The sequence below is a fragment of the Carassius carassius genome, chromosome 27 (assembly GCF_963082965.1).
Source record: "Carassius carassius chromosome 27, fCarCar2.1, whole genome shotgun sequence".
NCBI lineage: Eukaryota > Metazoa > Chordata > Actinopteri > Cypriniformes > Cyprinidae > Carassius > Carassius carassius.
The window spans coordinates 10545512-10573073 of NC_081781.1; the positions used below are offsets into that span (position 1 = coordinate 10545512).

Consider the following 27562-nt stretch of genomic DNA (forward strand, 5'->3'; position numbering starts at 1 on the left):
GTTTAAGTCTTTGTCCAGATAATTTTATAAAAATAAAAACTGCTAATATTTATTTGCACCTAATAACATATTGTAATAACATAAATATTGTATATATATATATATATGTGTGTGTGTGTGTGTGTGTGTATGTAAACTGGGCAAAACATATTCTGCACTCCATTTTTTGTGTTTACATGTCAAAATGCAAAAACAACACGATATGTACAATTTTTATGACGATTCTATAAATATAAGATAATAAAAGATCAGGGCTAAACCGAAAAAGAATTATATAATAAAAACCAAAAAATAAATTTTATGTTTATCTTGAAAGTGTTATCATCTTGGATTAAGATGAAAATACACTGAAAAATAACATTAAGCAAGACGTAATAGGTCTACTTTCACGCCTCCTTATTTTATTGTTATGCACCATGCATCAACCTTAATCACCAGAGTGCACCACTGCAATAAATATTGAACAGCCTTTTTGGTTTTATAGGCCTAGATTACCAGTAGTACAATCCATTTGTATCATAGTTTCTATACCTTTAATGTACGAAGATTGAAGTAGTTTAAGTCTTTGGTTCTATTAATTGTGATGATTTTGGCTCACATTTAACAAAAACCCACCAATTCACTATCTCAACAAATTAGAATATGGTGACATAACAGTCAGCGAATCAACTCAAAACACCTTCAAAGGTTTCCTGAGCCTTCAAAATGGTCTCTCAGTTTGGTTCACTAGACTACACAATCATGGGGAAGACTGCTGATCTGACAGTTCTCCACAAGACAATCAATGACATCCTTTACAAGGAGGATAAGCCACAAACATTAATTGCCAAATAAGCTGGCTGTTCACAGAGTGCTGTATCCAAGCATGTTAACAGAAAGTTGAGTGGAAGATAAAAGTTTAGAAGAAAAAGATTTACAACCAACAGAGAACCGCAGCCTTCACAGGGAATGGACTGAGGCTGGGGTCAAGGCATATAGACGTGCGAAGGAATTTGGCTACAGTTGTCGTTTTTCTCTTGTTAAGCCACTCCTGAACCACAGACAATGTCATAGGTGTCTTACATGGGCTAAGGAGAAGAAGAACTGGACTGTTGCCCAGTGGTCCAAATTCCTCTTTTCAGAAGAGAGCAAGTTTTGAATTTAATTTGGAAACCGAGGTCCTAGAGTCTGGAGGAAGGGTGGAGAAGCTCATAGGCCAAGTTGCTTGAAGTCCAGTGTTAAGTTTCCACAGTCTGTGATGATTTGGGGTGCAATGTCATTGGCTGGTGTTGGTCCATTGTGTTTTTTTGAAAACCAAAGTCACTGCACCCGTTTCCCAATAAATTTTGGAGCACTTCATGCTTCCTTCTGCTGACCAGCTTTTTGAAGATGCTGATTTCATTTTCCAGCAGGATTTGGCACCTGCCCACACTGCCAAAAGCACCAAAAGTTGGTTAAATGACCATGGTGTTGGTGTGCTTGACTGGCCAGCAAACTCACCAGACCTGAACCCCACAGAGAATTTATGGGGTATTGTCAAGAGGAAAATGAGAAACAAGAGACCAAACAATGCAGATAAGCTGAAGAACCCTGGGCTTCCATACCACCTCAGCAGTGCCACAAACTGATCACCTCCATGCCACGCTGAATTGAGGCAGTAATTAAAGGAAAAGGAGTCTCTACCATGTATTGATGTACAGTAAATGAACATACTTCCCAGAAGGCCAACAATTCACAAAAAAATATATATTGTTTTTTTTATTGGTCTTATGAAGTATTCTAATTTGTTGAGATGGTGAATTGGTGGGTTTTTGTTAAATGTGAGCCAAAATCATCACAATTAAAAGAACCAAAGACTTAAACTACTGCAGTCTGTGTGCACTGAATTTATTTAATACACAAGTTTCACAATTTGAGTTAAATTATGAATTAAATTAACTTTTCCAAGATATTCTAATTTATTGGGCTTTACACCTGTAAAGTACTTTTACCAGTCCTCCCAACAAAATGCTGGTGAGTAAATTTATAGGACATGCCCACAGGGTTTATTTTGCAATGCCATGTAGGGTGAAACACTCACTGGTTTTGAGACATAAGCAAGCTTTACACACAACCTGACTTTAGTTTTAAAAAGGCAGCAGGCGAACGCCTCTTAACATATTCAAGAGATGAATCCAAAATAATTCCCTGTATTGCGTCAGTTGTATAATAAATTGTATTCAAGTGCACTGAAACTATTAAAATGGTCCCTTTTTTTTCTTTTAAGTATTTTACTTTGCATTGACATTTCATCAGCAAGCAACAACTGCTGTAAAATCCCATACATGTAATGATTAATATTTGTCAAAACTAGTGTTAGTACAGTAGATACAAACAAAACAGTAGACTATACATTTTGTTTTTAGAATTATCAGATCAGATCTTGGATCATGAACTCTTGTTATGCTGCCCCCAAGTGGACGAGTCCATTAAAAATGTTAACTTTCTATTGATGTGAAACCAAGTTAAATAAACCTTATTGTCCTGATAATTTTATAAAAATAAAAACTGCTAATATTTATTTGCACTTAATAACATATTGTAATAACATAAATATTGTATATATATATGTGTGTGTGTGTGTGTGTGTGTGTGTGTGTGTGTGTGTAAACTGGGCAAAACATATTCTGCACTCCATTTTTTGTGTTTACATGTCAAAATGCAAAAACAACACAATATGTACAATTTTTATGACGATTCTATAAATATAAGATAACAAAAGAGCAGGGCTAAACCGAAAAAGATTTATATAATAAAAACCAAAAAATAAATTTTATGTTTATCTTGAAAGTGTTATCATCTTGGATTAAGATGAAAATACACTGACAAATAACATTTAGCAAGACGTAATGGGTCTACTTTCACGCCTCCTTATTTTATTGTTATGCACCATGCATCAACCTTAATCACCAGAGTGCACCACTGCAATAAATATTGAACAGCCTTTTTGGTTTTATAGGCCTAGATTACCAGTAGTCCAATCCATTTGTATCATAGTTTCTATACCTTTACAGCTGCTCAGCTAACTGGAAATCAGTATAATTTTTTAGGCCAGAAAAATGTTGCCATTAGATAACATTGGCACAGCCTAGACTTTTGCCGGTTAACTATTGTTTGCTATTAAACATGGACAAGTCTAGAAACACCAGAATTGTCGTTCCGTCAGCAGATGTCGCTGTATACTTTCACATCCAATTCACTCTCACACTGCATTTACTAGTCCAATCTTTCTAAATAGAGCGCTGCTCTGTCAGTGTATATAGTGTGTAGCCTATAGATAATATCCATCCTGCCATGTTGCTTCACATGAGATTCATGCCAAAATATGTAGGCTATTACTAATGTTACATATGCTAAATGTGAAGCATTTGTTTAACTATGTTGTAATATCCTAATGCATATTTTTCATGTCTTACCATAACGTATTTTCACAGAAAGAAGTTAATTCTTTGTTGCCTGCACCATGAAGCCTTTGTCTGAGGACCAAGTGCTTCATTTATTTCAATTTTCAATTTCTTTTTCCATATATTTGTCAATAAAAGAAGAATGTACTTTGGCCATGCAAATTTCGACCTACTTAAAAAAAAAAAAAAAAAAAAAATATATATATATATATATATATATATATATATATATATATATATATATATATATATATATATATTGTGATCTTTCACACCCATATTTTCAATATTCCAGAATCTTCATTAGTAATTTTTAACTACCTATCTTAAAACATGCTTAAACCAGCCTAAGATGGTTTGCTGGTTTAAACTGGTTTAAAATGGTCTCCCATGTCGTCCAAGCTTGCTAGCCTGGCCAAGTGGTCTTAAAAGTCCACATTCCTTTTAAATTGTTTTATGTTCATTAATATGTTTATGTTTTACATTGTTTTATGTTCATTAATATGTTTATCTTTTTATTATGTTTACAGAGACCGAAAAGGTTACATTTCAAATGAGAAGGAGCTCTTTATTTTAGCGATCCTGGCCACCAGAAATCGCGTTAGTTTGAGGAAACCATAGCAACAGAAGCCTGCTCGTTTTCCTTTCGGATTGGTATGGGGTGTACATACACATAATTAATGAAGCCTAATTATTTATTACTTTTAAAACTTATTACAGCTTTTTAGATAACCTACATATAACAAAATTACTCAATGTGTTTATTTATATATACATAATAAATATACACAGTACACATAGGCCTATACACATATCATATAAACAAAAACGTTTATTTTGGATGCGATTAATCGCGATTAATCTTTTGACGGCACTAATATTTACATTCACGTCATTACTTATTTGACGACTTGTACTGACAAGCCAAACCTGGTGGACACTAACATATCAAAATGTTAGAGAGAGATAGAGATTTTAATAATAAACTTTATTCAATCATAATTATACCAAACAAGTTTCAGGTCCACATAAGATCATAAAATAAATCCTCCTCCACCACCGTACAGAAAATAGAATTATAACACCACTGTAATCTAAAAGTTTCCATATCTTTCATTGCTTAATAATACTTAAATTCCACAACAATCCTTGATTTAACAAAGCCTTAAATAGAGATGTAATCTCTTGACCACACCTATTCTCCATTCTGTTTTTCCTGGTTTTATAAATTACAAGTTTTGCCTGCCCAAACAAAAAATTGAACAACTGCCATTTCACCTTGTGTTTTTTATTATAACCCACACCCAAAATAAAACCAATCGGTGTAAACTGTTTCCCCACATTTACCACATAACAAATCCAACAAGTTAAAAAGCACTTGAAGCCTTGCACATTCTAAAAAACAGTGAAAAATAGTTTCTCTAGATCCACAGAATACACATTTATCATCAACATTTGGATTAATGACTGAAACAAATGCATTAACAGCCACAGCCCCATGTAATATTCTCCATTGTAAGTCACCAGATCGCTTTATCAATGGTGGTTTGTACAGCACTCTCCAAACTGGCTTCATTTTCTTATTCAACCCAAGTTTATCCCTTCACACTGTATCAGCCCTCCCATTTAAGGTCCCTTTATTAAAGATCTTCACAAAACATTTATACATCTTTTTCCCTTTCACCTCACCCAACTCTAAATTGTCCAGTTCACTGAGATCCAACAAAGGACCTGGCATTCCTTTCAAATCTGGTGTAATCCCCAGTCGGAAAAGGATCCGCTATATCCAAAGTTATATCTCCATTCTTGAAGCCCTTTAATAATGAAAATTCCTCATTTGTCAACCTAGTTTTCCACAAAGTCAACATGAGTCGTGTGTGTCGAGCTGACTTCTGACCCAAGAAAGCAGCAACTGCATTTATGTTGCTCAGGTCGGGTCCGGCCACATCAACTAGATGCTTCAGTGTCACCAACTTTGAGGAACACAGTATCTGCATCAGTCCTGGAAAACTCCCTCCAGCAATGTCCATCCGTGCTCCTTTGATGAGAGGCTCCTCCAGTAACCAGTGCAAGGATTGTATCCCCTCCAACCTGCAAACATTGAAAAGTCCCCACACTTTAAAAAGTCCACAATAAAATTGAGGCAGTCCAGCCAAACGTAATTGTTTAACATCCATTAAGAACAGTCCCGCATCCAGTCCAAGTCCATCCACTGTATGTAAAATTGCTTCTGCCATCTTTCTCCACACCAGATCCAAAGGACCAGTGAGGAACCTCTGAATAAATTGCAAACGAAAGGTTGCATGTCTACTTGGAAGGTGCACCAAACCTTGTCCCCCATCCTCTTTCGGAAGGAAAAGGACACTTTGAGGAACCCAGTGTAGACCTTCCCAAAAAAAATTCACCAGAATCGTCTGTAACCGAGACAGTAATCCAACAGGTGGATCCACACATGATAATCTATGCCACAATGTAGAAGTGACCAAATTGTTAATTATTAATACTCTTCCTCTAAATGATAATTGCGAATAAATCCATTTCCATTTCTTTAATTTTCCTTCTACTTTGTCAATTACCCCTTCCCAATGCTTTTGTTGGATATTTGAATCCCCAAGATATACTCCTAGATATTTAAAACCTTCCTTCCTCCAAATCATCCCACCAGGAAAATTTGGAAGCCCCTTCTCCCATTTTCCAACAGCCAGTGCTTCACTTTTCTCCCAATTAACCTTTGCAGATGAAATTTTCCTAAAATCATTAACAATAAAAACCAGTTGGTTAATATCTTGTTGCCCATTTATCATAACCACTACATCATCAGCATTAGATGAAATTTGATGCTCTATACCATGTTGCAATACTAAACCTTTAATCCTAGATCTTAAACTGTTCAGCAAAGGGTCAATAGATAGGGAGTAAAGCATGCCAGACAGCGCACATCCTTGTCTGATCCCTCTGCTAACTTTAAAAGGGGCACTCAAACCACCATTGATTTTCAGTAAACTCTCAGTGTCCTGGTACAACACTGTTATCATATTAATAAAACCAGAACTAAAATTAAAGGCCTCAAAGGTATCCCACAGGTACTGATACTCAACTATATCAAATGCTTTTTCTTGATCTATAGAAATAAGCCCCAAATTTACCCCAAAAAGACTAGAGACACTTAAAACATCCCGTATGAGACAGACATTATCTGTAATTGACCTGCCCGGCACACAATACGTCTGGTCAAGATGAATGACCTGCCCCCCATTACCTTTCTCAGTCTATTGGCCAGTCTTAGAAAGGATCTTAAAGTCTGAACATAGCAGACTCACAGGTCTCCAGTTCTTTATCTCCTGCAGGTCACCTTTTTTAGGTAGTAGTGTGAGCACTGCTCTCCTGCAACTCAGAGGCAAGGAGCCTTCAACCAAACTTTCATTTAGGACTGCCAGCAAATCCTCGCTCAGCAAAGCCCAAAATTCTTTATAAAACTCAACAGGGAGTCCATTTATCCCAGGAGTTTTTTCACTCTCCATGCCCCTCAGAGCATTCAGAAGTTCCTCCTCAGAAAGGGGTCTCTCCAGCTCTGCCTTAGATTCCTCCAAGACATTTGGCAGACCTTCATAGAAACCAGCAGATAACACCTCATCCTTTCTATATTCACTCCTATACAATTTGTCATAAAACTGCACAGCACATTTTCTAATATCAGATGTCTTTGATAATTCTTGCCCATTTTCAGATCGTAAGGAGTGAATATAGCGACTCTGACCATTCTTTTTTTCCAGACTAAAGAAAAACTTAGATGGGGCATCCATTTGCTTTAGATTCTGAAAACGAGATCGTACCAGAGCCCCTTGTGCTTTAATACCAAGCAAGTCTGCAAGGAGCGATGTCTTAGTTTTAAATGTCTCAATGTGTCCTTCCTCCCCAGTAGCCTCCACTAACCCTTGTTCCTACATTATTTCAGATTCAAGTTTTTTCATTAATCTAGTGATGTCCCGAGAGACACTGAAAGTATACTGCTGACAAAGTAATTTCACTTCAACTTTTCCACAGTCCCACCACTGGCGTAAATTTTTAAAACATTGCTTTTTTGATCGAAAGTTTTTCCAGAAAAAAACTAAAACATCCCTAAAATTCACATCACTGAACAAAGAAGTATTAAGATGCCAGTATGCACTCTTTGGCTTCACATTGGCTATAAACACATTACATCCAATCTGGCGAAGGAAATAAAATTTCCCCTATTAGGTGCCCATGTATATTGTCTTACATCATTGTTTAAATCCCTCCACACATCACATAAACAATGTGTTTTAGTCAACTCCTTTAAAGCAAGACTTGAGGGAGCATGAGGCTCCAAATGATTCCTATCCAGTCTGTAATTCACTGTACAATTAAAATCAACACCCAAAAATAAAACTTCTTCAGAACTACAATTCTGCAGTTTTACATTAACATCTTTGAGAAACAGTACTCTTTCACTGCCACTTGTAGGAGCATAAACATTAACAAAAACAGCCTTGAAATTTTCAAACTGAACCCTTATAAATAAAAGTCTGCCAGGTATCACGTTTAACCTCACAAGAAAAAGGCAAAGCCTTTTTGGCAAATAGGATCGCCACTTCCCCTCTAGTAGAATTCATGTGAGCAAACACCACTTCACCCTCCCACTCCTTTTTCCAGTCACTTTCATTAAAACAATCACTGTGAGTTTACTGAACATACATTACATCAATGTTTTTTTTGCTTAATGAGCTCAAAAAACAGTGCTCTTTTATGCAAATCTTGGCCACCATTCAACCATGCTGCCTTCAGAGTCATCAAGCTTTACAGATCCTACTGATGTTGGTCTGCTCATTTTAACCATTTCCAAACTCTTCCTTACCCTTTTCCTCTTAGTATTAGGTATTTTAAAAAGTGTTTCATCACTAACAAAATCTGTCACCATCTCTTCCTCCTCCACAATGGATTCAGCCACATCAACTACATCAGCAGCCCCATCATTTTCTGCCTTCCCGCTTTCTATGTTCCTTCCCACAGCATCAGCAGACACTGCATCAGGTCCTTTCTCCCCACTGATCAAAAACTGCCGTGCGGTACTACTGCCGTCATCTCAGACAGCAGAACTCTCAGTAAGCATTGCATTGCCAATATCGTGCACTGTTTCTCTACTCGGCCCTGGCTCAGGATCATTTACTCTCTCAGGACACGCACGTCGAACGTGCCCTTCCTGCCCACATGAAAAGCATCTCATCGTATCAGACGTTGCAAAAACAACATAATCAAACCCATCAACTTTAAATTTAAAAGACAAGTTCCACTCATCCAAATCGCTCTTTTAGATCATATATAACTGCCGTCTGAAACACACTACATGCTTAAGCAGGGGAGATTTACAACCTAAAGGAATCCTTTTCATTTGGGACACGATTTAACCATGTCTAGACAATTCATTAATCAAAGTTTCATCTTTAATAAAAGGTGGCACATTGGATAATATTATCCTTTTTGCCGGCTGAACCAATGGCATTACCGGAGTGAAGGTGTCCTGAATCACTACTCCACTTTGAACTACACTGTTAACTATCTCAGTAGTATCAAGGAAGATAAAACAGCACTGTTCATTCGCGATGCAGACATTATGCTGTCAAAGCCAACAGCTTTGCCTACAGCTAGGCTGCAATTTGTCATAAAACTGCACAGCACATTTTCTAATATCAGATGTCTTTGATAATTCTTGCCCATTTTCAGATCGTAAGGAGTGAATATAGCGACTCTGACCATTCTTTTTTTCCAGACTAAAGAAAAACTTAGATGGGGCATCCATTTGCTTTAGATTCTGAAAACGAGATCGTACCAGAGCCCCTTGTGCTTTAATACCAAGCAAGTCTGCAAGGAGCGATGTCTTAGTTTTAAATGTCTCAATGTGTCCTTCCTCCCCAGTAGCCTCCACTAACCCTTGTTCCTACATTATTTCAGATTCAAGTTTTTTCATTAATCTAGTGATGTCCCGAGAGACACTGAAAGTATACTGCTGACAAAGTAATTTCACTTCAACTTTTCCACAGTCCCACCACTGGCGTAAATTTTTAAAACATTGCTTTTTTGATCGAAAGTTTTTCCAGAAAAAAACTAAAACATCCCTAAAATTCACATCACTGAACAAAGAAGTATTAAGATGCCAGTATGCACTCTTTGGCTTCACATTGGCTATAAACACATTACATCCAATCTGGCGAAGGAAATAAAATTTCCCCTATTAGGTGCCCATGTATATTGTCTTACATCATTGTTTAAATCCCTCCACACATCACATAAACAATGTGTTTTAGTCAACTCCTTTAAAGCAAGACTTGAGGGAGCATGAGGCTCCAAATGATTCCTATCGAGTCTGTAATTCACTGTACAATTAAAATCAACACCCAAAAATAAAACTTCTTCAGAACTACAATTCTGCAGTTTTACATTAACATCTTTGAGAAACAGTACTCTTTCACTGCCACTTGTAGGAGCATAAACATTAACAAAAACAGCCTTGAAATTTTCAAACTGAACCCTTATAAATAAAAGTCTGCCAGGTATCACGTTTAACCTCACAAGAAAAAGGCAAAGCCTTTTTGGCAAATAGGATCGCCACTTCCCCTCTAGTAGAATTCATGTGAGCAAACACCACTTCACCCTCCCACTCCTTTTTCCAGTCACTTTCATTAAAACAATCACTGTGAGTTTACTGAACATACATTACATCAATGTTTTTTTTGCTTAATGAGCTCAAAAAGCAGTGCTCTTTTATGCAAATCTTGGCCACCATTCAACCATGCTGCCTTCAGAGTCATCAAGCTTTACAGATCCTACTGATGTTGGTCTGCTCATTTTAACCATTTCCAAACTCTTCCTTACCCTTTTCCTCTTAGTATTAGGTATTTTAAAAAGTGTTTCATCACTAACAAAATCTGTCACCATCTCTTCCTCCTCCACAATGGATTCAGCCACATCAACTACATCAGCAGCCCCATCATTTTCTGCCTTCCCGCTTTCTATGTTCCTTCCCACAGCATCAGCAGACACTGCATCAGGTCCTTTCTCCCCACTGATCAAAAACTGCCGTGCGGTACTACTGCCGTCATCTCAGACAGCAGAACTCTCAGTAAGCATTGCATTGCCAATATCGTGCACTGTTTCTCTACTCGGCCCTGGCTCAGGATCATTTACTCTCTCAGGACACGCACGTCGAACGTGCCCTTCCTGCCCACATGAAAAGCATCTCATCGTATCAGACGTTGCAAAAACAACATAATCAAACCCATCAACTTTAAATTTAAAAGACAAGTTCCACTCATCCAAATCGCTCTTTTAGATCATATATAACTGCCGTCTGAAACACACTACATGCTTAAGCAGGGGAGATTTACAACCTAAAGGAATCCTTTTCATTTGGGACACGATTTAACCATGTCTAGACAATTCATTAATCAAAGTTTCATCTTTAATAAAAGGTGGCACATTGGATAATATTATCCTTTTTGCCGGCTGAACCAATGGCATTACCGGAGTGAAGGTGTCCTGAATCACTACTCCACTTTGAACTACACTGTTAACTATCTCAGTAGTATCAAGGAAGATAAAACAGCACTGTTCATTCGCGATGCAGACATTATGCTGTCAAAGCCAACAGCTTTGCCTACAGCTAGGCTGCAATCCTCAACAGAGCAGTTCACCACAGGCGCGAGTTTTATCCCATACCTGCGTGAAAGCTGCTCAAACTTTGTTTGGCTTGCACCCGCCATTGCCAACCAGCACAAAGCTGGCTAACAACGTTTCACAAGACCAGGTCCTCCCTTCTGAAAATTCCTTACTACTTTTACAAACAATCTTTAAATCAGAAACGGTATAAAAGAGAAGAAAAAAGCAAACTCACTCGTACGCAGACACTCTCACTCACACACGCTGACTCCGCCCACACACCCGCGACACACGCGCACAGAGACAGAGAGAGAGAGAAAGAGAGAGAGAGCGTGCTCCTCTGGCTGGGCTGCACACTGAGAACTGAAGTATATCATCAGTGCAGCAGCTGTCTCAGAAGGAGGTGAAGCGATGTCTCATTGACTCAGGTGCGTAAAGATCGAATTCCTGTGCAAATGTTTCCATTGTTGCTTGTATTCTTGGTAACTGCAGGTACAGACAGATGTGCGACAATGTCAGTCGATAGGAGTACAGGAGGCATTGCTTGTAATTATCGCACATTTGTCATTAAGTGCAATCGATTAACCCATTGATGCTTATAAATGCTGAATGGGAACGATAGAAGAAGCGTAGAAACGATTTTGAATGTATAGCATAAGACATTTGTCTTTGCTGTTAAGCATCATACGGCACAATAATTATTTTTAGGATTCTGTTTTCTCTCTTACCTGAATTTAGACTAAGATTAAGCTGTTAGTGAGATCAGCGCAATTTACCTATATTCGCATTGGGTTTTAAGAGGACACACTGCATCTAGTAGTTGTGCTTTGACTATAGGCACGTTTTAGTTTCATTGACTGTCCGTCATCCGGCTGTCTGCGCTGTCCGCGGTACTGAAATCGCCCCTGCAAGGACGTGAAAACGACGACCTCGCCAACAAAACTTGAGAATGAAGCTCATTCTGAAATTACACGTTTCTTCGACCAGTGAGTCTTTCGTTTGATAATTATATAATGAAAAATGACATGAGTTTGTCTTCGTAGTTCACATAAGCTTCTGAAGTGTCAGCTAACAGAGACCGGCGCCTAATACGTATTTTGATTTGAACTTTGTGTTCTACGCTATGCGTCTCAAACTTTAAAATAATATTCCTTTGTCTTTTACTAAAATTAGTTCGTAAATATACCGCTTATTCTTAATCTATGTAAATGTATGCCAGAAGGGTGATAAAGGGTGCTATTGTTACAAATTGCCCCACTAGGTGAGCTCTAACAACAACTGAAAACATTCACATTTTTTTAATGTGGTGATCAAATGTGCTCGTTCAAATAATTGTTATGCCACCCCACCCCATATAATTTAAAATATTAGGCCTATAATTCAAAACTGCAAATGCATCAAGCATTAGCTAAAAGCATAATAGTTACGGAAATTTGTGGCCTATGCTCTATCTAATTTTGTGCAATCTTTTTGGAAGAAATAAATGGGAAAGTTTTACAACCCCTGGAAATAGTATTTCTAGTTTTAGAAAAGCGTGTGGATGTATTGATCAGATTATAAAAAACTGCTGATACCACTTGTCACCAGTCACACTTAAATTCTAAACCAATCCTAACATTTTTTATGTTTTACTGAGTCTTACAACTGTAATCTCAGCATGTAGACTGGTGGTCAGAGTGATTTCACCCATTTGTAATTGGGTATATTGTAACAACTAACCCTGTTACATCACTCCTCTACTTCATCGGTGTTAAACGATACACTGTTTCTCCATAGGTTGCACTGACTTTTAATGGATGCATGCCTTTAAAACGCTTTTTATAATATATACACTTGTCTTCTCTAACTAACTCTGTGTTATGTTTTCTCGACAGGTGTCAGGGCGCATTCACGTGGTCTCGCGTGCGCATCATGGTCCCTTGATTAAATCTTTGACTGCAGAGAAACGAGCACCGCTGGCACGAGCAGCTCGCAAGCTATGCCCGTCACACAATGTTGAACATGGCACGCTTGAAGATGCCCTGGGTCTCGTGCGGACACTTTCCACTTTTCCTGTGTCTGTTTCTACCGACACTATCATCTCATGCGCTTGGGAACATATACAAGCGTTCGGCGGTGCAGCGCGCGGCGGCCCGGTCTGTCGCCCGCATGGATGGCGACGTGATCATCGGTGCGCTGTTCTCCGTGCACCACCAGCCGTCCGCCGAGCGTGTGGCCGACAGAAAATGCGGAGACGTGCGGGAGCAGTACGGCATCCAGCGAGTGGAAGCGATGTTCTATACGCTGGACCGTATTAACGCCGACCAGAACCTGCTACCCAACATCACCCTCGGCTGCGAGATCCGGGACTCGTGCTGGCACTCTTCCGTGGCGCTAGAGCAGAGCATCGAGTTCATCCGAGACTCCCTCATCTCTATTCGGGACGACAAAGACGGATCTAAGTGGTGCATCGACGGAACCCCTTCCAACCAGCCTCCTCCTAGCAAGAAGCCCATCGCTGGAGTCATAGGTCCGGGCTCCAGCTCGGTGGCCATCCAGGTGCAGAATCTCCTCCAGCTGTTTAACATCCCCCAGATCGCTTATTCGGCCACCAGTATAGACCTGAGCGACAAAACCCTCTTCAAATACTTCCTCCGTGTCGTGCCCTCTGACACGCTGCAGGCGCGCGCCATGCTTGACATTGTCAAACACTATAACTGGACTTACGTGTCTGCGGTTCACACGGAGGGTAAGTCACTGTCAGGAACCTGTCGTACTCACTGTTTTTTTTTAAATTATGAGACCTTTAAACAACTTGTCTAAACGGCGTAATGCCATACAGGTTCCACTGAGGTTTGTAACACGTTTTCGTTGCTCAATTTGGTTCATTAACTCAAACATCTGTAATATTTGTTTGGTTAAATTGTTGTATAGTTTAGAAATCTACAAATTATCCCTACAATGTGTAAATTAGTCAATTAATTTAAGCTGGAGTCTTGGTAAGGAAGAGGAGTGTTTTAGAGCTTTTGTGTTTCGGTGTAACACTTAAAAAAGTCTAGTTTTTAGAAATGGTAGTTTAGAAATATTTAACTTATCTCAAAATTGTGTAAAGTAATGCCAAGGAAAAAGAGTGACAATTTATCCATGGATAAATTGTAAATGGGAAAACATTGCCATTTTAAATTGTGTTCCTTAAAGTGATAGTCCTCCTAAAATTAAACAATTCTGTCATTAATTACCCCCCGCCCCCATGTCGTTCCAAACAGGTATGACTTCATTTATTTTGTAGAATACAAAATAAATAAATAAATAAAACTATAAAAGACAAATTGAAGAATGTTTATGACCTAACTTTCTATTGTATCAACAACAGTACAATTGAAGTTAATGGGACTGTTTTTTTCCCAACATTTTTCAAAATATCTTCTTTTGCGTTCCACAAAACAAAAAAAGTTATGCATGTTTGGAACAACATAAGGCTGAGTAAATGATGTCAGAATTTAAATAAACTTCAAAGCACTTCAAAATTTATTCTTCCAATTTTATTTGAAACATTTCAATTCTAAATGGCAAAATAAATGGGTATAGAAAATGCATTCTATCATTTAACATAATTTAACATGATTGGAAATCAAGCCAGAAATTTGACTTATATACAGTATATACAGGGTATAGGCATGCAGAATCTTACAACTTCTGCTATCACTTTAGGAGGGTGCTGGTATGAGTGGATTTCGCCATTGTAGCTATTTTCTAATTGATTAGACTCCCATGTTATGGTCTCTAGTTTCCCTTACTTTGACTACAGGTGGACAAAATTAGATTAGGTTGTGTAAGTCTGACTTTAAATATACACGCGTGAACGTATAACACACAGGATTTAAGTGTTAACATTTTTAATTAAGTAAAAACAATTGGAAAATCTGTATTTGAAGATAATGAGTGCACCACTCTTTAAATGTACCTAAATGGTAATGCACTCCCATTAGTTGTAGTGCAGTTGTAGTGGACCAAAGAGCTTTTATTATTTGCATATGGAAGCATGCTCTAATGACTCAGTCAGTTTCTCCATACAAAATGAGGATAATAATGTATTCTCCCTTTCTCGGTCATAACACACACACATTTTTTTTGTTGCTCCCTCCAGCACTGTTGTGTGTATCACTTTCAATTCAGTTGGTGATTTGTTTATAAAATGTCCAGAGGTGGAAAGCTTGTCTGTTAAACCACAATGGTTCAATTCAATTCAATTCAATTCAAGTTTATTTGTATAGCGCTTTTTACAATACAAATCGTTACAAAGCAACTTTACAGAAAATTATGTTTCTACAATATTTAGTAGTAGCTAGTAGTTTGTGCACGTTTGACAGGATTTTAGAAAAATAAAAATAATAATAATAATAATACAAGACGTAGTCAGCTAGATGATGAACTATCAATATTATTAATTAATAGTAATTATAGGATGCAGTCACACATGTAGCAATAATTGTTAGTTCTGTTTGTTGATTCAAGGTTAGCATCATCTGGGGTCCTCTGAGGGTCAGCATCATCTCTTCTCAGGTGTTCTGGATCCAGACTGGAGCTTGTGTAAATCCTAGTTACCACGGGATGTAAATCCCGTGGCAAAACATAGAAACAAAATAGAGACATCATTAGCATAGCTGCTGATCCAACAAAGTAAAATTAGTTTAACCCAAGCTAAAGAATAAAAATGCAGATGCAACTACACTCACAATTTAAGAGATACATTATTCGAAAGAGATGCGTTTTTAATCTAGATTTAAACAGAGAGAGTGTGTCTGAACCCCGAACATTATCAGGAAGGCTATTCCAGAGTTTGGGAGCCAAATGTGAAAAAGCTCTACCTCCTTTAGTGGACTTTGCTATCCTAGGAACTACCAAAAGTCCAGCGTTTTGTGACCTTAGGGTGCGTGATGGGTTGTAGCGTGGTAGAAGGCTAGTTAGGTACGCAGGAGCTAAACCATTTAGGGCCTTATAGGTAAGTAATGATAATTTGTAACTGATACGGAACTTAATAGGTAGCCAGTGCAGAGACTGTAAAATTGGGGTAATATGATCATATTTTCTTGACCTGGTAAGGACTCTAGCTGCTGCATTTTGGACTACCTGTAGCTTGTTTATTGACGAAGCAGGACAACCACCTAGAAGTCCATTACAATAGTCCAGTCTAGAGGTCATGAAAGCATGAACTAGCTTTTCTGCATCAGAAACAGATAACATGTTTCGTAGCTTGGCAATGTTTCTAAGATGGAAGAATGCGGTTTTTGTAACATTGGAAATATGATTTTCAAAAGACAAATTGCTGTCCAATATAACACCCAGATTTCTGACTGTAGAGGAAGTAACAGTACATCCGTCTAGTTGCAGATTGTAATCTACAAGATTCTGTGTGGTGTTTTTTGGTCCAATAATTAATATCTCTGTCTTATCCGAATTTAATTGGAGAAAATTATTTGTCATCCAATCTTTTACATTTTTAACACACTCTGTTAGCTTAGATAATTGGGAAGTTTCATCTGGTCTCGTTGAGATATATAGCTGAGTATCATCAGCATAACAGTGGAAGCTAATTCCGTATTTTCTAATAATATTACCAAGGGGCAACATGTATATTGAAAATAGAAGGGGACCTAGGACGGATCCTTGTGGCACTCCATATTTTACTGATGATAAATGAGATGACACCCCATTTAAGTAAACGAAATGGTAGCGATCGGACAGGTAGGATCTAAACCATCTTAGAGCCTGCCCTTGAATACCTGTATAGTTTTGTAATCGATCTATGAGTATGTCATGATCTATGGTGTCGAACGCAGCACTAAGATCAAGTAAGACTAGAAATGAGATGCAGCCTTGATCTGACGCAAGAAGCAGGTCATTTGTAATTTTAACAAGTGCAGTTTCTGTGCTATGGTGGGGCCTAAAACCTGACTGAAATTCTTCATACAGATCATTTTTATGCAGGAAGGTGCTCAATTGAGCAGACACAACTTTTTCTAAAATTTTAGACATAAATGGAAGATTTGAAATAGGCCTATAATTTGCCAGTACACTAGGATCTAGTTTTGGTTTCTTAATAAGAGGCTTGATAACCGCCAGCTTGAATGGTTTTGGGACGTGACCTAAAGATAACGACGAGTTAATGATATTGAGAAGCGGTTCTTCGGCTACAGGTAACAGCTCTTTTAGTAATTTAGTGGGTACAGGATCTAATAAACATGTTGTTGGTTTAGATACAGTGATAAGTTTATTTAGCTCTTCCTGTCCTATATTTGTAAAGCACTGCAGTTTATCTTTGAGTGCGATGGATGAAACTGAAGTGTTAGACGCTGTAGAATCTACATTCGCTATTGTATTTCTAATGTCTATCTATTTTATCAGTGAAGAAATTCATAAAGTCATTACTATTTAACGTTGGTGGAATATTTGAATCAGGTGGCGTCTGGTAATTTGTTAATTTAGCCACTGTGCTAAATAAAAACCTTGGATTGTTTTGGTTATTTTCAATGAGTTTGTGGATATGCTCTGCCCTAGCAGTTTTTAGAGCCTGTCTATACCTGGACATACTGTTTTTCCATGCAATTTTAAAAACTTCCAAGTTAGTTTTTCTCCATTTGCGTTCAAGACTACGAGTTACTTTCTTGAGAGAGTGAGTATTACTGTTATACCATGGCACAGTACGTTTTTCTCTAACCTTTTTCAATTTGATGGGGGCAACAGCTTCTAATGTATTAGAGAAAATAGTGCCCATGTTGTCAGTAATTTCGTCTAATTCATGTGTATTTTTGGGTACAAATAGCAGTTGAGATAGATCAGGCAGGTTATTTGCGAATCTGTCTTTGGTGGCTGGAACAATAGTTCTGCCCAGACGGTAACGCTGAGACATATAGTTAATATCAGTTATACGCAGCATGCACGATACAAGGAAATGGTCTGTAATATCATCACATTGGGATACAATATCTATAGCAGTAAGATCGATTCCATGCGATATAATTAGATCTAGTGTATGATTAAAACGATGAGTGGGCCCGGTGACATTTTGCTTGACTCCAAAGGAGTTTATTAGGTCAGTAAACGCAAGTCCTAATGTATCATTTGCATTATCAACGTGAATATTAAAATCTCCCATGATTAGCGCCTTATCAACTGTAACTAGAAGGTCTGAGAGGAAATCTGCAAATTCTTTTAGGAATTCTGTATACGGCCCTGGTGGTCTATACACAGTAGCCAATTGTGATGATTTATATAAATCAATTGTGATGATTTATGTCCTCATGGGCCACATCACTTTTTTATTTTTAGTGTTTTAATTCTGTTCCACTAGCTGATGGAATTTAAAGGAAATAAGATCAAGCTTGGTTTATAAACTCTTTAGGTTACTGTAAGCATACTTCAGTAAATAAAACACAATGTAACTGCTGCTAAGTTACAATTTTATTAGTAATGCCCTCCTTTTTTCATATTTCATATCCACCAAGTTCTAACAAGCATTTGTTAAAATCAGAATATCCTATTTACTAATGTAAAGAGGCACCCTTAGATAGATATTAATAAACAATATAATGCTAATTCTAAGTTCACTGCTCTGTTAGTTTGGTGATAAATAATTAGTAAGATGACTTTTCCCTCTCAGAATTGCCTGTAATGGTTTATCAGGCAGGAACTGTGGACTCATAAATACAACATCAGCAACTGTCTTGGACAATTATGCCTGTTGCTCGAAGTAACAGCAGATATCGTCGATTACATTAATTACTCAGCCAAATATCAATTTATCTGCCTGAATTCCATCTTAAACAGGAACCCTTTTGAAACAAGCTTGATCTAAAAAAAAAAAAAACCCATAGAGTTCTATTGTAAATCCGACTAAAAAGTAAAAAAATAAAAGCTTGGTTGCTGCTTTTAACTGGTTTAAGATGGTCATCCAGCGTGGTCTTCAGCTGGTTTGGCTGATCTCCCAGTGTGAGCAGCTAAAAAAAGTACCAAAAATCCCTCTAAAGCCAGCCAAGTTGGCACACTAGTTAGTTGTCACCAAAACAACAGAGCAGTGAACTTTGAGTATTAAATTAAAATGGTTTATTTAACACTCTGCATGTGGTACCTCTCATTTGGAGGACATTTGTACAGTATATTATATTGTAATAATATATCACAATATTACATTTTTTTTTGTATTTTTGATCAAATAAATGCAGGCTTGATGAGCAGAAGAAACTTCTTACAAAAACATTAAAAATAGTAATGTTTCCAAACTTTTGGTCTGTACTGTATATTTTAATTATTTTAATTATTTTTTGTCTCAAAGTAGGTTCAACTACTCTAACAAAGACATAAAGTGACAAAGAGAGTCAGTTTTTTTTGTCTTTTTTTTGTTTTGATTGTTTTCTCCACATAATTTCATGATTCTAAACAGGAAGGCTAAAAGGATTTCATATAAATATATATATATTTAGTTTGTTCTACGATATTCATTAATCATCCACATTTATGTAGTATTTTATGTCTGCTTTATTTTAATTACCAAAAAAGAGAAAGAGAAAAAGGAAGCGACAAAGAATGAAACCTAAACCTGCAAATACCGTTGTTCCAAACAACCAAGAAAGAGAGAAACAGAGTAAAAAGGAATTGTCAGAGAGCCACGGAACTGTGAATGTGCTCAAATTGTTCCCCGCACCCCCACACTACAGAGACTGACCTCCAGACAGTCATCAGTGACCACACACCACTCATCTTTCCTGATCAGACTGTAGCACTGTTCTTATCCTGAGCACAGTCAACAGCAGTGACCTCTGCTGCCTGCACAATAAGATGTAAATTTCGTCTGGCAGCCCAGACGTACAGTAAGATGGAACGGAAGATGTTTTAAGTGAGCCTGCAGCTTTGTACGGACCCATTTCTGATTCATACAATATTTTGTAAAGGACAGTGTGTTCAAGTGACCCATTATGGTAATTTGCAGTAATTCTCAAGAGCACCACAAAGTATTATTGGTGTCCTACTTGTCTAGTTACAGTACAATGCCTGTGGAATATAATTAATGGATAATGTTTAGTCAGCCGGTCCTTACCGCAAAATAAACCCAGGCGGGGTGATCAGGTCTTGAATCACTCTGAAGGGATTTAATGTTTTGGCTATTTAAATAATAAATAAACGTGTGGTTGTGAAATATGAGAGGGATATGAGCTACTTAAAGAAGTAGTTCACCCAAAAATAAATATTCTGCCACCCTAATATTGATGTTTTTGAAGAGCATTTAAACTGTTTTGTAAATACAATTGAAATCAGTGGGGTCCAAAACAACATTTGACTGTCATTGTGTCCTTAAATTATGATGGCTTTGTAATCACATGATCACACTTACATGAGATTCATATATTTGTTTTTTATTATTTTGTGTTTTCATTCTAACTGTATGACGCCATTTGTATCCAAAATGGTGACCATTTCTCCATGTTTTTCAGTTGCCTGTCTGCCTTTCATTTTGTGTCCTCCATAGTCAACTATCATCCATGTCTTATCCTGGGCTCTGACTGGTCTGACAGGTGTTGGATCAGTAGCGGTAATCCATCCTCCATTCTGTGACTTTGATTAAAGCTGCACTAGTTTCATATGCGTTTTAGCTTATCCTTTATTAACAATCCTACATTTTGTGTCTGAACACAGGTAACTATGGAGAGAGTGGCATGGAGGCCTTTAAGGAGTTGGCCGCAGAGGAGGGTCTATGTATCGCCCACTCTGATAAGATATACAGTAATGCTGGAGAAAAGCACTTTGACCGGCTGCTTAAGAAACTGCGGGAGCGTCTGCCCAAAGCCCGCGTGGTTGTCTGCTTTTGTGAAGGAATGACTGTCCGTGGCCTGCTGATGGCCATGCGGCGCCGTGAGGTTTCTGGAGAGTTCCAGCTAATTGGAAGGTAAGGCTGAAAACTATTCAGTTTCAGGGCAGGAGAGACCACATCACTCACAATGCTTAGAAATAATTTGATCATATTCGTTCATGTCGGAGGAATAAATTGCAAGCTTTGGAAGAGACACAGAGGGCAAAGAAGTCAAAATGACACCCACACTGTCTTGCTCATGGTTTTATTACAACTGAATCATCTTTGATGCTTTTGCATATTGTGTGCAAAATAAGCAAATGTGATTTAAGCACCATGAATAATTATTAGTACATTTTATATGTTGCTTTAATTGCTTATGTATGTGTTTCATATTATGGCGAATGAAGAGCAGACACTGGAATGCTTGGAAATAAAAGTGTTGCTACCGAATACACAAGTTTCCAGGGAAACCAGATGAGATTAAATATGGACATTGTGAACAGAGGCGCTTTTCACACTTTTCACCACTAATGAATAATTTGTGATTCAGTAGCTGGCTCACAAATCCCTGGAAACTGCCTGCTGCCTCTGTCTTATGTGGTGTGTTTGAGTGTTTGAGTTTATGTTTTGGTGCGTGTGCCAGAGAGGGTGGTCACTTGTTTTCAGATAGGGATGGGAAAATGCTGTGGGCTGGGTATTAAATATTCAATCTCACAGCCTCTCAGGAAACGTTTCTGATGCCAATTAACCAGTAGACAACATAAGATGATCCTTGGTACCCCAACAGTAAATGCATCATGCAATTACTTAAAAATGTGCCATATGTTATTTGAGTGCTTTCTTATCAGGATAATATAAAGTAGATAGAAGGGGAGCAGAATCAAATATGGGGACTATTTTATAGTATTATTAACTAATACTAAAAGCTGAAATGAGATAAGTATAAATATTAGATGAAAAACTGTAGAAAAAAAACATGAAAAAAAAAAATTTTTTACCTTGCAGAAATTGTTGAACTGAAATTAGTAAAAAAAAATATAAATATAAAATTATTAGGCTAATTAGAAATATATATAAAAATAATAATAAAAACATAATAATGTTACATTATTAAATATAATAAAATTACTAAACAACATAATAAAATTACTAAAATTCAAATTAAATCTGAAAACATAAAAATAAAAGCTAATTAAAAAGCTAATAAATACTACAATAAGATACTAAACAGATACTTGTCCCCATTAGCCCCTATAAAATATTATATTCTTTATTGTATACTTTATTTGATACTTATTCTTGAGAATACTTCTAATTAGTCAGCTGTGGCATGTGGTCAGTTTGGTCAATTGGTCAAGCAGTTCGATGTTTCCCTAATATTCGGCAAATTCGTTTGCTGAATAATTAAAGTGAATAATGTTCTATCAGCTAGTCTTTATCACAAAAGAAACCCCTTTATGATGATACAAGACCCCTCAGATATCTCAAAGTGGACAGACAAATCATTAACCAGTGTTTTAAGTTATCATTATACAATCAAACACACTTTCTGCACAGTTCTGGTTTGATTTACAAAGGCTATATCCGATCAGTCAAACTGTCTAATAGCAAAATCAGAGCAACACTGGATAATATTCTCGGACGGAATCCTTGCAGACTTGAAGATCTGGAAATGAATTGTAGCAGCTATCTTGTTTAATCTATATCAAGGCAACATCTATAGCCCACCCACGTACGATCACAGACAGGCCATCATATTCAGCTAACAGACTTTCTAGGTCAAAACATTGTGTCTGGAGTCTGGATTTTCATCTATTTTCGTATTTGCATGACCCCGTCTCATACAGTTTTCAGCTGGGTAATAGAAGTGAACATGTTTGTTTTTATCAGTACATGTTTGAGAGGAAAGGAGAGAGTAGGAGAGACAGACAGCAAAACCGCTTTTGGGAACTAATGGAGATTTATTCATTAAAACATGTCTTGCATTGTCATGATAATCTAAGTCTAAGCCTTCAAGCCAAGACAGTTGATTGTGTGTATCTGAGGTAGAGATAGAGAGAGTGATTATGAAAAAGAGAGAGTGTGTGTTTGGAGAGCTCTTCTGTGAAAAAGAGGATGAGGTCCAGGTGTTCTTCTCCTCTGCATAGTTTATTCCTAGCAAGCCCAAAACCAGACTATGTAATTTTACACAGCAGCAGAAAAAACATTGACTTTGTAATTTCTAATCAACATCCTCAAGTCTCACGGGTAGCTTCTTTTAAAAGCTTATTGCATTGGATTCACCAGAAGTTGTTAGGCTACACCGAGCATTGTGTTTGCTCCTGCCTCTTAATGATCATTGTTCATTCACACTATATGTTTTACTCCTTATTTAGAGTCGCATATAGCATGTGCCCCAGAGATATTTTCATAGGCACATATTATTGCTCTCAGGACAGAAAAACAACATCAGCTCCACAGTATTTCAGCTGTGTCTCAAGCACTGTCAGGAAGCCAAATTAAATGTTTAAACGGCAGCACTCTCCTCCCCTAGTGCCTTCTGTGTTCCCAGTCCCAATAATCCTTTTGTGCTTTCCTCCAAGATCTCCTTCTCGTCTCTTATTACACATTCAGTTAAAAGAAGAGAAAAAAGAAAAGAGAATCTGAGCTTCTTCATCTGCAAAACTCGCACCACGATGATAGACTAATGCGGGTAGTTTATTAGTATTCTGAATGGTTGTTTGAACATTGCTGTAGTTGCAAGGTTGTTTAGGTGGTTGCTTACATATTTGGTGAATATATATTCTCACAATTATTTATATTTATATACTTTCACCTGGTAGGTAATATATTAATTAGTACAGTATATACACATTTTTGTGTTATAATTGTACATCTTTTAGGTTTCCCCTTGAAACTTGAGGGTCCCCGAGAAGCAGTCTCTCTTTAATTAGCATCACACTACATCTCAGCTCTGCTCATCCTGTGAGAATATTGCAGATTTATTTTCTATAATCAGCTGTCATCTTGTCGTTGTTTTTGAGATGTGTCTCTTCATGGATAGAAATTAGTAATCTTATCAATGTGTCCCATTCACCAGGGGCCTGTACCATGGGGTGGTACGGTATGGTTTGTTTCAGTTTAGTATGTACCAAGCCCAGATTTTAAGCAATGTGAAAGTGGCTCAGTTTTTAGCAGTAGCTATTTATCACCGGGGAAGGTTATGTTCTGGACCAATCAGCTGTGAGTAAAGTGGCACACCTCTGGTGCAATAAAGTCACTCCCCCTTTTTCTCTTGCTCCAAATTAAAGTTCACTAGTTAAAGTTTTCTAAAGAAAATATTGTTTTCACTTTTAGTGTTGGTATTTGAAAAAATATATATATTACATATAATATTTGTGTTATTATTAAAACCTTGACCTGTTACATATACATTTTTTTACAGTCTGTTAAATATATTATATTCAAATCTATTAATTATTAAATATTCATTTATTATCCAGTCTTCAGTGTCACATGATCCTTCAGAGATCATATGTTGATTTGTTGTTCAAAAAACATTATCTATTATTAATATCATCATCGTCATCATCATCTTCAATGCTCAACACAGCTGTGATGCTAATATATATATATATATAGATGGATGGATGGATAGATAGATGCATGCATCATACATTCAAAAAGTATTATTTTTTGTGAACTTGTTTGTAGTAATAAAAAAATTAAATACTATTTCTAAAATGCATAACTATTAAAACAGAAGTTAAATGAGAATTACATTTCCTGTAATTTATTATTTGTTTAAAATTCTCAAGAAATCATTTTAAATTCCATTCATCAAATTGGAAAAGGAACCATTGCTAATGGTAAACTCACTTAAAGTGCTTGACCTCATTTTATCTGATTTCCACAATCAGTATTTTTTAATAAAAAAATTAAATTTTGAGCTTGGTCCTGGCTTCACTTTTGCTTCTTGTATAACCCTTTATGGTTTCATGTTCTAAACTTGCCTTATGGCTTTAGAATAATTCTTTCCCACGTTTGTTTTTAAGTGGGTCATTTACTCATAGGTGCGCTTGAACTCTCCAAATAGCTTTTCTTCTGAGGTTATTTTCTCCTCAAGTAATGTGGAGAATTGAATTCAGCATTCTTCACTGCATTCAGTAGTGCATGATTGCCTGTGACCTCCTTGTAGAAGTTATCATTTGCGGATATTGCGGTTTTGTAAGAGAAGCGCTCTTGTAAAGCCCCGCGGAGGCTAATTCTCAGGAAACATCTCTTTCTCATTAGCCCTCCATTTTGAGCGTATTAAAAGATTTATTAGTCATGAGGGCGAGCAGAGAGTGAGAAAGACTGACTTTAACAGGTTTTCTAAATCTCTGCATATGGGAAGTTCCCACATTTGGCTGTAAAATCAGTTCATTAGAATAAAACTTGGGATGGAACTGTAAGAAGTCAGAGAAAAGACACAGGAAGAGAGAAAAATAGACTGTTTCAGTGTGATTTTGGCACAAAAACAACCCTAGAAAGCAAGGTAGCTGGTGTGAATCAGCATTAACATTAGACTCTGAGAAGCTGCAGATATAAACCGGTTTGTGTTGACCTGCCAGTCTTTTGCTTTGCTTCACAGGCGCTCTGAGGTCACTTTCAAGTCTTTAAGGTTCAAACAGCTACAGCGGAACTACATTAGAGTGAGGAAAGCCTGCAGGCATCCCAGCAGCCCTCTCATTGGAACTGTATTATACCACGTCCCATAGGACTTCAAGCACATCTGTTTGTGCTCATACTGCTGTTGTAATGTTTAAGAGGTTGATTCTACAATGTTTACTTCATGTCACTACTCAAGTTTTCAAGTTTTGTCCCATGTGAATTCAAAGAATATTAAAAAGAGTTTGACATTGAAAGGTTTGGGGTATAAATTGACTGATTTAGGGTGTCCAGAAGGGGAGAAAATGATATGCAGAGAAGACATGACAAAGGCTCATCATGTGTGCATGTGAATGTAAGATGGAGAGAGAGAGAGAGAGAGAGAGAGAGAGAGAGAGAGAGAGAGAGTGTGTGTGTGTGTGTGAGAGAGCGAGAGAGAGAGAATAATAGAGTCAGATGAAAGCTGGTGTGGGGCGAGCGAGAGCAGGCGTGATAGGGGTTCGCAGCAGCAATGTTGCTTGTGAAACACAGAGCCAAGCTGCTGCAAACTGGAGCACCATGAATTAGTAAAGGCTTCTGGATGAGTTCTAATGGCCCTCAGCCTAAGCCTGCACTGTCTTACTCAGTCCTCTAGAGAGGATCGAGCTACAGTCAACCAGAGCACACATGCACATTATACTGGATTTGAGTAATGAAAGAACGTAGGATTGGAAAAGAAAAGAAAAGAGAGGAGGACCAAAAAAGCAGAGCATCTAGGCACCATAGCTCAATATTGTCTGCATTCATATGCTGTTTTTTTCAAATGAGGTTAGTTAATTAAATCTTAAGATCTTCAGCGTGTCCTGCACACAACAACAAATACACAGCACACACAGTGATGTTTGATTTGAACAAATGACTCTTATGAACCAGTTTTTTTTAATGAGTCACCTGAAAAGAATCACTAAACAACCTTGAGTTAGCAGTTTGACAACTGACTCTCTCACTGAACTGAGTCAGTTTTTCAGTCAAAATGAAATATAAACTGTTACTGTATGCATTTGATAACCTATTAGCTGACTTCTTGTTTATATTATATGACAGTGTGTAATTTACGTTTACAATATAAAGATATACCGCCGTTCAAAAGTTTATGGTAAGATTTTTTTCTATGTTTTTGAAAGAAATCTCTTATTCTTACCAAAGCTGCGTTCATTTGATTTAAAATGCAGTAAAAACAGAAATAGCATGAAATATTATTCTATTTTATAAAAATGTAATTTGTTTCCTGTGATGACTAAAGTTTTCAGCTGCCAATATTCTAGTTTTCAGTGTCAGGTAATCTTTTAGAAATATGCTTTGTATATGCATGCTTCCTCCAAAGCCATCTTAAAATCACCCTGTCGTCTAGCACTTTCTTGACTTCAGTATTTGAAAATTTATATTATTCCTAATTTGGAAGACTTCTTTAAAGTCAGTAATCTCTATTTAATCATGAAAATTAATCAGAATTGATCAGATTGGTCGATTCTTCCAGATTATTATTTTTTATTTTTTTGGCAGGGTCAATATTTTAAGAATAAATATCCTTCCGAGATTAAACTTCCTATTCCAAAATCTACCATGCTACTTAAAAACTAATTTTTTTTTAAAGGGTTAATTCATCAATTTCAAGGTTTATTTGGAACCACAAGAAACCCAGACTTAAACTTTCAGTTTTGATGAAACCAAAGGAATTAGGTGGGGTTTCACTACCCAATTTTCAAATGTATTTTCGGTTTGCACCAAATTAAGCAAATGTTAAGTTGGTTTATTTACAAATTTGATTCACACTGGGTCCCGACCGATTGAATACACAAGATGTTTTCCTAGACTGTAATGCTTGCTACCATTTATTTATAATGTAAAAAAAAAAAAAAGTAACATCTGACTAATATTTCCACTGTAACAAATAGTTTTTAGGTGTGGAAGGAAATATTTATCCATTCCCAATAAGTTGTCTCTTAAGCCTCAAATTGCGCTCAATACTGAT

At 37.1% G+C, this 27562-nt stretch overlaps 1 protein-coding gene across 2 annotated transcripts in view; it reads left to right on the plus strand.

The window, feature by feature from the left end:
* Positions 1 to 11412: 11412 nt before the first annotated feature.
* grm1a (glutamate receptor, metabotropic 1a) overlaps positions 11413 to 27562 on the plus strand; it is a 38166-nt gene continuing 22016 nt past the window's right edge. For both annotated transcript variants that reach the window (XM_059512615.1, XM_059512616.1), the window contains exons 1-3: positions 11413 to 11524; positions 12971 to 13824; positions 20766 to 21015. In XM_059512615.1, coding sequence (XP_059368598.1) covers positions 13089 to 13824; positions 20766 to 21015 — 986 coding nt within the window. In that variant the 5' untranslated portion in view covers positions 11413 to 11524; positions 12971 to 13088. The remainder of the gene's footprint in view (positions 11525 to 12970; positions 13825 to 20765; positions 21016 to 27562) is intronic.